The following is an 11610-nucleotide window of genomic DNA, read 5'->3' on the forward strand; positions in this document are numbered from 1 at the left end:
GTGGGGTGGAATTTGAGGTTTTTGGGAAATTGAAGCTTGGGATGGGCTTTTAGGTTTTCTCTGCGAGCTACAAATATGTTTTATTTGCAATTTATCACATGGCTAAGCATTACTCTGCCGTTGGTGTTTGAGAGATCGTCATCTTGTAGTAATTGAGTTGGGTTAGTATCTAACATGGGACGCCAGAGTTGTATAATGTAGAACAAAGTTTGATAGGGGTGGTAATGAATCGAGCTTTTCACGGGCTGCTCGAATTCGGCTCGGTTCGATTGCTCAAACTCAAGTTCAAGCCCAATTCAGTGGCTCGATTATTAAACAAGCCGAGTTCGAACTTACTAGAGCTCAGCTCGTGAGGCTCGCGAGTCAGTTCAAATATATATATAATAAAATTATAGAAAATAATATATATAATAAAAACATTATAATTATTAATTATTATAATTCTTAATTTTTAAATATAAAATAAAATAAATTATATATAATAAAATATTTTGTATAAAATATAAAACAAGCCGAGCTCGAACTTATGAATTTTTGACTTGAACCGAGCTCGAGCTCTAGCCTTGTAGAATAGTCTCGAGCCAAGCTCGAGCCTGGTACTATTCAGCTCGGCTGGGCTCGAATCCACCCCTAAAGTCTGATGTTAGTGGCCAAATCAATGAAACTTACCACATTTGATGTGTTCACAACAGGATAGTCAATGATCTTTCATCTTGTCCGAGATGAAAATAGAAAAAAAAATGTGCTCCATTCTCTCTCTCTTTCACTTGTAGAGTTTTATTCTTCAGCTCCTTGTGGCTTCAACTCGGTTCTAAGGTCTTAATCTCGACTCAGTACGGGCACTTCGAAGATTCCGGTTCTATTTCTACAATGTATTCTTCAGCTCTGTTTAGTTTAGGTTCTTTGAAAATGGAGCTTGTTGAAAAATATTAGGGTTTTGTGTGCTCAAATTTGAAGGAATTTGTTAATGCTTTTGCTATACCTTTGTAAGTTCGACTATGTAACGGTGGGGCTTGGTTCTATGGTTGGAAATGCTGATTTTGCAAAGATAAAGGGGGAGGGGGAGGGGGCTATCTACCAGTTAGAGGGAAGGGGGGGGGAGAGAGAGAGAGAGAGAAAGAGGAGGTGGAGGGGGCTATCCATTGAGCAAATTCGATATTTGGTTTCTTTCCATTAGCAATTAACGGTAATGTTAATTTTTAAAAATAATAAGGGTACTTTAAGACAATATATAGACAATAAAGGTACAGTTTGTCAATTTCATGAATAATAATAATTTAAGAGATTTATCCAAAACCAAACATATTGATTACCTTTCTCTTCCTTTCCATACCATTTCCTTAAAACCAAACATAACCTTGTTTGCCATGTAATCACCATATCGATTACCTTTTTGATGAATGGGAAAAACACACTTACATTCTATTGAAGAGGCATTTGATTCTCTTGAATGTGTAAGAGACTCACCATGGATGAGAATACAAACCCTTTATAATATGACCAAGGATTATAGAGCAACGTTAATCCATTAATGTTTGGGTTCCAATCAATTCTTATTATATGCCCATTTTTGGATTCGAATTGAATCTGGACATTATATGCCATTAATAAATTAAATCAAGCAAATCCTATGGTGCATCCACTGCATCATGCATCAAAAGACATTATTGGTTGAGCATGATGGTAAGTATATCTTGTCAAACGCATAAAGTACACTATGAAAGGTGAATCAATGAAAATTAAACAGATAGCTGAACTCTTAAATTAAATAATAGCTTTTATGAAACAACTCCCACAAAATTATTATTTTATGTGCATATATTAAAAATAATTAAGTTATCTTCTTTTTTTTAATTTTTTGCCATTTTAAATCCAATAAGATTTTTGGAATAAAATCCGGATCTTATTAAAAATCTGACATAATAATTGATTGCAAATATGGATCTAAAAGTTTCATAATCAGATGTGGATGTGGAGGCAGCCAGATCTGATTCATTTACAGCTCTATATGAACTGATGAAGATGGGGACTAAACGGATCCTCCATTGGATTGGCGAATATGTGGGCCCGTCCAGCAGATGACATGCCAACCCTCCAAAGATTTGATAATCAGATTAGATGTTGATGTAATCAAATCTCACCTGATTACTGCCCTAATTGTTGTTTTTTAAACAAAAATAATGACTTAAAAATATGAATTAATTTTTGAAACAAAACCAATCAATCACCTTGACTTTCAAAAACATAAAAACAAAAACACAGTTGAAGAACCTATTTTCGTATTTTTGTTGACGGGACAATTGAAAAAATGAATGAAAATAAAAAAGCAATCATGTTGTAAAACACCTAATACCCCCCAAGTTTCAGACCATCAATAGTATCGTGGAATTGACAAAGTGTAAGGAACATTCCAATCTAGCGGAACGGGAAAACCAATCTCTCCGTAGAGGTGGAACAACCTAGTTACTACTTTCCTTACTTTACGACCGCTCTTCACTTCATCTAGATTCTTCAAACCATCATCGAGCTTAGAGCTTCCCCTACTTTTTTTTCTTTGTGCCGTGTGTATGTATGTGAGTAAAAAACTGTAAAGGGTAGGAAGTATAGATAAGAAACCTGATATATGAGGGAATGGATCAAAGGCAAAGGCTTGCAGCAGCTATGACGACCAGCTAATAGGTAAGGCTAGGCATGAGATTATCTCCACTCTCCATCCCCATTGCATTCATCTCTCTCTTTGTGCGCATTCCCATTGATAGATTCATAGACAAGAGTGCCTTTTTTCTTTTGTCTATGGCAACCTATCTTCAACCCCTGCATCACACTCAGTCGGGTTCGTAGTGGCCTAGTGGGGTATATCCTCACAAGCTAACAGATCGGATCAAATTTGAATTGAGATATATAAAAATTCGATTCATAATATATAAAAATTCAACCCCTGCATCACACTCAGTCGGGCTCGTAGTGGCCTAGTGGGGTATGTCCTCATAAGCTAACAAATCGGATCATATGTGAATCAATTAAGAATGTGGGATATTCAAATCTCATCCAATTCAAATTTATTTTTAAAAAATTTAATAAATTATCAAAAAGACGTAACAACTTATATAAAAAAAAAAACAAAAAAATATATATAAGTATTTTCAACTATTTTTATCATATATATTGATATCTTTTTATAAAAATAATGAATATTATAGAATGATCCCATCCATTTGCATCCCTATTTGGCTACTTTATTGAATAACCATTATTGCTTCCTGATGTCCATTAAAGATTAAACAATGGGACCAGATGCTTCCAAAAAGAAAAGTTCTATCAAAATAATCAGGTTAAGATTTGGAGAATAATCACCTCTTTAGAGTTGAGGTACATTCCTCAATCACTGAGCTTTAACAACTAGAAAACCCTGTATCTGAGCATGAGAAAAGGCAGCTTTGATCCAATTCCATACCGCTCAAACCATTTCATCTGTGTGGGCTACACAGAATGAACATTCATCTCATTGAGGATCATGACTTGTGAGTCTGAGAATCATCTCTTCAAAGGCATAGCATAGATTATAAATTTATAACCCTTTACATTGCTCCTCTTCTCTTCTTAAAGCTACTTGTTTGTTATATGAAATCAAAAGGTAGTAAGACTTCCCATTTGCCACACTTATCCTTAATTTTTAGAGAATTCACATGCGCTCCTCATGGAGCATACCCCACTAGTGTCCCAACATGTACATCCAACCGTGCATCGAGAGTATCTCAGTGACAAGTATGGGAGATATTTTCAATGCACGGTTGGTTGTGCATGTGGGCCGCCCATCCCAACTCCATTCTTAGATGGGCCTTTCTTTGCCCATTTGTGATTCAGATTCAGTTCCTGGGCTAGAAGTTATAACTCATCTTGGTCTAGGACTCTAAGTATTCAGGCTGGGCTACGTCTCAGCATGACCCAATCCAAAAATTTTCCCTCGAGTGTCCTTTCTTAATTGATTAATAAAGAAATCTGAAGTAAGTCCGGGTTTTTTTCTTTTTATCCTAGAATTGTTTTATGGACCCTTTGAACATTAAATTGAAGTTTTCTTATTCGATCAATTCAACACCCTCAGATGGGAAATGTATGTAAAGCAATGTCTTCAAAAAGAAAAACCGGAAATGAATCCATTTCGTAGAATCAAAATGATATATATTCAAATAGTGCTTGATTTCCTGGATATAATTTTTATATTTGATGAATGGTGAATTGACCCAACCTGATAAACAGAGGGCAAGCGATGCAACCTACTAGTCAGACAATGACTTAGTAATTCCACCACCTCAACAAACCAGGGCACCTCGGGTGCCTCAATCACTTCGGATAGTACTGAAGACAGGGCACTTCGATATATTGTCCTAAAACAAAGTTAGGAATAGTAAATGCAAAGTTAGGAATATATTTGTGAATGTGCATGAGGGCAGAATAATAAATGTAAAGTTAGGAATTATCAGCTATGGCGTGTCTAAAATATTGTCCTAAAGCAAAATTTCACCTCCCCAGTATCAAATTGGACGCAATTTAGGAAGTTTGTTGTTCTACTCCAGGATTCAACAGCTTTAGTAGGCACTCGATAACCATGCACTCACTGTGTGATGAATGAATGAATGCAGAGACAGGTTCAAACATAGGTATAAATAGATCCATCAAGTATTAAATGACAAGTCATTTATTTAAACAAGTCACAACAATTGAAATTTAAAATGATAATTCATAAAAAGGTATGTGGGTGGATAATGACGTTCACTCCTACACCCAATCCTTAGGATCCATTTGGTTTATAGTCGGAATCGAAATTCTCTGAAATCGGAATTGGAATGATTCATTTTTATAATCTGTTTGATTCAAATAACAATGGGAATGAGAATTAAAATCAGCAAGAATGAGATTTCATTCCCAAGGGAGGAGTAGGGAATGGCCATTCTCTCAAATGGGAGAATGTCATTCCAGCAGAAATGGGAATGAGATTCCAATTCCGACCAATTAAACAGTTGGAATTTGAAAAACCCATTCCAATTCCGATTCCAGATCCCTATTCCAGCAAACCAAACGGGCACTTAGTAATTAATTCAAAACTTTCTTGTAATTATCTCAATGTGGGATTCAAGCAAATGTTGGGAGAGAAAAGTTGCTTAAAATGGAGAGAATTTTGAAATTTGGCTAAAACTCGAATATAATTTGTGTGGACATAAAATATATGTGTGGGTGTGTGCAATTAATCAAAAGACAGAAGAGTTCAAAAGACAATTAGTCTTCCTAATTTAATTAATCAATCAGCATCAAAAGAAAAAAGTAATACAATTAGCACACCTTACTCTCTCAACTCAGAAAGCAACAACATATAACTCAACAAAAAATGAAAAAACAAGACAACCCATCAGTCAATGTATAAAACACGTAGTTTCATATAATACTCTTTTGAAAGAGCACAGATTTCCTAAAAATAAAAATTCTGTTCACATAATATCCAACCACACATTGAGAATACCTCCCACACTGTCAATTTTAATATCTTTCTTTATTGATCTAAATATCAAATATGGTCAATTTTAAAACCTGCCTTTGTTGATCTGAATATGAAATATATATATATATATGTGTCCATTAATTTAAGTATTTGGCTCAAGAAATAAAAGAACAAAAGAAAGAAGATAGATAGTGACATATGTATATAGGTCTTGTTGAATAGGTATAGATAGGAGTCATATTAACCTAACCATTTGCCCAATCCATGCTTTGTATTTTATTGCACCTTTGTGATGATTATAACAAACTTCAACAAGGAATCTGGTAATATAGCACGAGGATTAGAGAATAAATAAATACGAGAAAAAATTATAACTTGAAAAGAATATATATATATATATATATATATAGTCTATTGGCCATTTGAATCTCATCTAATGAGTTGGAAATTGGAATTAGGGGAAACAAGGCGTCGGGTTCTGATCAGTTCCACATGCATCCGGATCTTTGGGTCAGGCTCTAAGTGAGAAAAGTTGGTCTAGTGAGACCAGATATATTCCCAACAAAATATTATTCCAATTAAGGCTGCACTCGCACCGACCTCTAATTGAATAGTTTATCATGTTAAGTTCGATTCTAATTGAATGACAGTCGAGTTTAAATTTTGAAGCTCAATTAGTATATATTATAAAATATATTTGTATATTTTATATATAATACAAAAACATACTATATATTATAAAAATATATTCGTTTTTGAGATTTCCAGCTGAATTCAAGTTTATCAAATATTTTACTGAACCAGATTTAAACCAAGAAATAAAATTTGAATCAAATTCCGATGGGTTAAGTCCTCTGCAACTCAATGCAGAATTCTGAATGACAGGCCCCCATAGTCTATTAGTAGCCCCCCCCCCCACTAAATCGCATCATGTTCGTGAATTTGACATCAATTCACGGTCAGGATTCATCCCCCTGTACGGTGGGGCTATAGAATTCTGACCTGGACTGATCAGTCGTTCTCCCAATTCCAATTCAAGCTCAAGACTGCAAAAATTCAGCTCGATTGCACACCTAGTTCTAATTGGTTCCAAAGATGCCCTATAAAATACCATCAACGATCACATTAACAAAACCACACATCGAAAACATCAACCATATGATGAACTGAATTAGGTGTTTCTTATGTGCAGTTATGTGAACATGGCCAACAATGTATTTTGATCAATAGATCCGAACTCTTTTGGTATTAAGAGATATGTGAGCATGGATCATATTGAAACCAATTGGTACAAAAATTTGAATTCTTATATATGGTGTTTGGTAGTAATTTCTCCAAAGCATATCTGTCTTGTTTGATTGAGCTTTTTCAAGCCATTTTAACATCATTTTGATGTTTCTTGTGATGAAAATAATGTTTTCACTTTTTACCGTAGTAAGTATGATTATACTGTGGGGAGCGCTCTGTGAGGAGCGTATCCCAATTTATCAACTTACACCCTAACACGACGATTTTGGGACCATTACTATGTATAATCTTTATGATGAATACTATGCATATAATTTGCAGATGATATCAAAGTTAAGCATGAAAGAATTGATGTCAAACAAAACAATACAGCTAAATGATCATACAACATTATTTATTTATGGATAGATAGGGATGTTCCCATGCCTCCAATCTTATATTATAATGATATATCGTACCTCTAGGCAAACCCCTAATTAAACATATTATATATAATGATCGATGCATCATCGTCCTTCCATTTTAATATAACTAACCAAAACAAGCTCTATCTTTAATTAGGTCAATAATGCAATTAAGCATCCCAAAGCATGTGCTATTACTGTTGTTATATAATAATGCTCAACTTTTCCATAAAAATAGAAAAACAAAGAAAGTTGCATGGGGTCGTCCATTGGACGGGTATCTCCCATTAGAGAGTCCGACTATGCTGTTGAGAGAATTTCTGGAAATGTTGAGAATGGGTAAATTAGTAATAATACTTTCATTTATTTTGAATAAAAGAATAAAAGCATGGGTGTGAATAGGTGAACTGAATTGATCTGTTTGGAATTTTACACAAACTGATGGTATTGATTTGGCTTTCAGTTAACCTAAAAGGCATTGTTTTGAAAATCAGACCGGACCAGAAAAATCGGGAACCGGTCACCTGACCGGTTCCGTTTTCCTCCAAAACTGCTTTTTCCCTCAAAATCATTGATTTTGGTCAACAAACCGCTGAATTGGCCGGTTAACCGTTCGAACGGTTTTGACTGTTTTCCAAAATTTTAACTTTTTTTAATTTTTTTATTTTTTTGTCAAAATGGGTCAGCTATTCGGGTCGAACAGTTAGACCGTTTGAATCGGTAACCGACCCCTGACTGATTCGTTTTTAAAAACCATGTAAAAAAGGGCCAATTATTAACCAAACCAATCAGTATATATATATATATATATATATTATCTAATTATATTTTCTATTTTTCTATTTATAATATATTAAATAAATTTTATATTATATATATTTATAGTATTTATATTATATAATTTTATATATTTATATACCAATTCAATTGTAAAAACGAGCTCATGGTTCGATTAATCCAACTGTGAACACCCCCTTAACTACTGTATTTCCAAGTTCTTAGTAGTAAAACCTGAAACATCAGTCGGTCGTTAATTGTACACGTAATGTTATTGGTGATTGATTGAATTTCAAATTCCTCAATACATGAAGAAGCGTATATAAGAGTTATTGGTTGCAACTTGCAACTAAACAATCCCAGAGTGGGAGAGAAATAAGCCAGCTGCCAGCTATCCTTATTCCCTACCCTCCTCATAATATCCTTGTTTAATCCTCATTTCCACGTTCCAATGCCTCAAAATCTCCTCAATCTTCATTGGTTGTTCCACCAAGTAATCACCACTTATAAACAAATTCGATATCAATAACTGTTTAATCAACTTGCCATTTAATTTATTTATTTATATCAAGTCAGTTCGGTTCTGCAGCTGCTACCTGCTGGGTGCTCGCCGTAGGTGTGTGAATGGATTCGATTTGGGTTGGACCTATTTGAATCAAAATTAACTAGCGGAGGGGGCCAGCTTTGCAGGGGTTGGAATGGAACCGTATTAACTTATTCATTCGGTTCTTGGCCAAAAACTGTTAAATTGGTTATCATTTATTAATTCAAGCGGTCGAATGATTAATCTGTTGATCTGTTTAATAGTTTTTGACCATTTTTTTTAATTAGGAACTATCTAGGCAATCGGTTCTGTTTTATCCTAATCTCAGTCCTTGGCCAAAATCGTTGAATTGATCAATGACCCATTGACTTGGGCGGTCAAACCATTGACCTGTTCAATAGTTTTTGGTCGTTTTTTTAAGTTCTTTTTTTTTTTTAATTTTTGTTGTTAAAACAAGTCATCCGTTCGAACTGAATAGTCAAACCATCAACCCGAAAATCAGTGGCCAGAACGCTTTTGTTTTCAGGTCGTATGAGTCACATACTCGAATGACCTGAGTGGTCGAACCGTCAACCAATTCCGTTTGACTCCAATCCCAGACCCTGGCCAAAAACCGTTAAATCGGTCAACGACCCTTTGACCCGAGTGGTCGAATCATCAACCTGTTGATCCGTTAAATGGTTTTTGGTTGTTTTTTTATTTTCATTTTTAATTTTTGTTGTCTGAACAGGCCAACCGTTCAAACTGGACAGTCGAACCGTCGACCCAAAAACCAGTGGCCAAAACGGTTCCATTTTTGAGTCGTATGAGTCACACGCTTGATTGACATAACATCATGGTTTTTAAAACCGACCAAAAGACCGAAACCGGTCAGAAGTACGGTTATTGGCCCGTTCTGACAAAAAATTTAAAATTAAAAAAATTAAAAACGATAAAAACCATTTAAACGATTCATTATCTAGTTATTAACAATATTTATAATAACTATTATATATTTATACAATTAGATCGTATTTATATATATATATATATATATATATATTAAAACGAAATGGATTGCTCACATAAGAATCTAATCGCTTGAATAGATTCCATTTTCATGACAGAGCACTTATATTGGATCAGTTAAGATTCAATGACGGTTTAAAATATTTATTGGATTGGATTTATATTGTTGTGGGTTGGATTGAACCAATATCCAATCCATGGTACAAACATTGAAATGGATTAGTCCAGAATGATCCAAGTATTTATCGGATTGAATTGAACTTGGTCCATCCATAATGGATTCGTATTTAACTGGATGGAATTGGACCAATATCTGGTCCACTGACAGCCCTATCCGGCCGGTTCTGTAAAAGTGCAAATATGTAAAAAAGCTAAGAGCTGTACGTCAACGGAAGTCAATTTCTATTAATTTCTCTTCATCTTACTTTGATCGTCACAAAACAAATTATGTTTGGGAATTATTAACTTGTCATTATTCAAGTATTAAAGTATTAACCGACACCTTATCCCATGAACTGTTCATCAAATGATCCAGCGTTATTAATTTCAAAAATAACATGCTTTTAGTTTTAGTTACACTTTGGCAACTGACAAATTAAACCATGGATCGTCATTTCAACAACTCAATTCTTCAAGAGTGAAGAGGAAGAATTAATTGGGGTATTCGTTTAAGATTAAAATTAAAGAAAACATTACTCAATTATCACAACTGTACATTTCTCTTCAGTCTTCACGATCGAAACTTCCGAATTCTCTACCGATCAGTGAGAATGTTGAGGAGGGAAACTCTGGTGTTGATGAGGCTCCGAAACACTCTCTCGCTTGCATTATCAATCCCTACAATGCAGTCCTCCATAGCCTGCAATCTTCCCAACGTTAGCCGCACTTGTTCCTCTCCTTGTTTCTTCAACTGGCACAGCCTCTCCACTCCCACTTCTCCGAATTCTCGGATTCCCTCCTCTGCAGCCTTCACTTTCTTCGACGATCCCCACAGCATCCAATGTTTTAACGACGAAGAGGACGACGAAGACATCATCCCACTGAAGAGTGAGATGGAAACAGATACAGTGACGTCGTTGACGTCCCTAAAGACTCCAGCTAGCTCAACATCGACGTCCGATAAGGAAGCAGCCGGTGGTGGCACCGAAGACCTCCTCCTCCTCCCGATGCATCGGACGACAGATACAAGTTTGGACATCTCCTTGTCCATCCTCTTACGAGCCTTGATGTAAGACGCGATATTGGAATCATCTCTCCTTCTAACAGCCACCTGCACCGCCAAGTGCTGCTCCTTGAGAGCCATGAGAGCGGTTCGGAAGATACTGTAGGCGTCGACGAAGCGGAGAAAATCTTCGAGGAGCTTGTCGACCCAATCAGGTCGCCGGCGGAGCGAGTCCTGAGTGCGAGGCAGCTGGAGGAGATCGTCGAGAGAGTCGTGGACGCTCTGGAGGCGATTCAAGCCGTGGGAGAGGGGATGGGGATTAGATGATACCCAGGTTCTGAGCTCATTGATGGCGTCTTTGAGCTGGGAGATGAGGGGGTGGTGTGATCTGCAGGGAAAACTGGTGGATCTGATGTGATAGGATTTTTCCTGTGACGAGGGCCGAATAGGATTGGGAGCTGAGAAGGAAAGAGTTCGACGGAATCTGCTAACCATATCTTCCTTCTTCTTCTTCTTCTTGTGACGATGGATGTGTATTTTTCTTCTGGGTTGGATTTATTCGGTGAGGAGGAAACTTGGTCCATCGGGGAGTTTATAAAGGGAGAGAGGAGAGAGAGAACAGACTGGATTATAATTTGTAAAAAAAAATGAAAGATGAAACATTTGTTTATTGTGCGCACGAGGGGGTAGAGAGAGAGAGAGAGAGGGAGAGAGAAAGTTCGATGGGGTGAATAAGTACAGCTGTAACCGTATATGTGGGCGTAACGGGGGTAGTTTCACGAGGGCTTGTGGTTTGTTTCCTTTCTTGGTGGAGAGTGAGGAGATACCACGTGCGTCTGAGTCGTCACACGCTAACCAGCCTACAACTACAACACCAGGATCTGTAATCTGTTATCTCTCGTTCTCTCTCTCTCCCTCCTTCACTGTTGTTTCTCTCAGTTTCTGATCTGTTAACGCGGTGGAGATCAATCAT

At 36.3% G+C, this 11610-nt stretch overlaps 1 protein-coding gene across 1 annotated transcript; it reads right to left on the reverse strand.

Annotated features, from left to right (window-relative positions):
• Window positions 1-10088: 10088 nt before the first annotated feature.
• Window positions 10089-11244, reverse strand: LOC148849477 (uncharacterized). Its single transcript, XM_088951128.1, has one exon. It carries the CDS (start codon window positions 11130-11132, stop codon window positions 10230-10232), a length of 903 nt encoding a protein of 300 aa, XP_088807254.1. The 5' UTR covers window positions 11133-11244; the 3' UTR covers window positions 10089-10229.
• Between the last annotated feature and the right edge of the window lie 366 nt (window positions 11245-11610).

Source organism: Nelumbo lutea, chromosome 6, assembly GCF_056320005.1.
Source record: "Nelumbo lutea isolate HS-2025 chromosome 6, American lotus-T2T, whole genome shotgun sequence".
NCBI classification, from domain to species: domain Eukaryota; kingdom Viridiplantae; phylum Streptophyta; class Magnoliopsida; order Proteales; family Nelumbonaceae; genus Nelumbo; species Nelumbo lutea.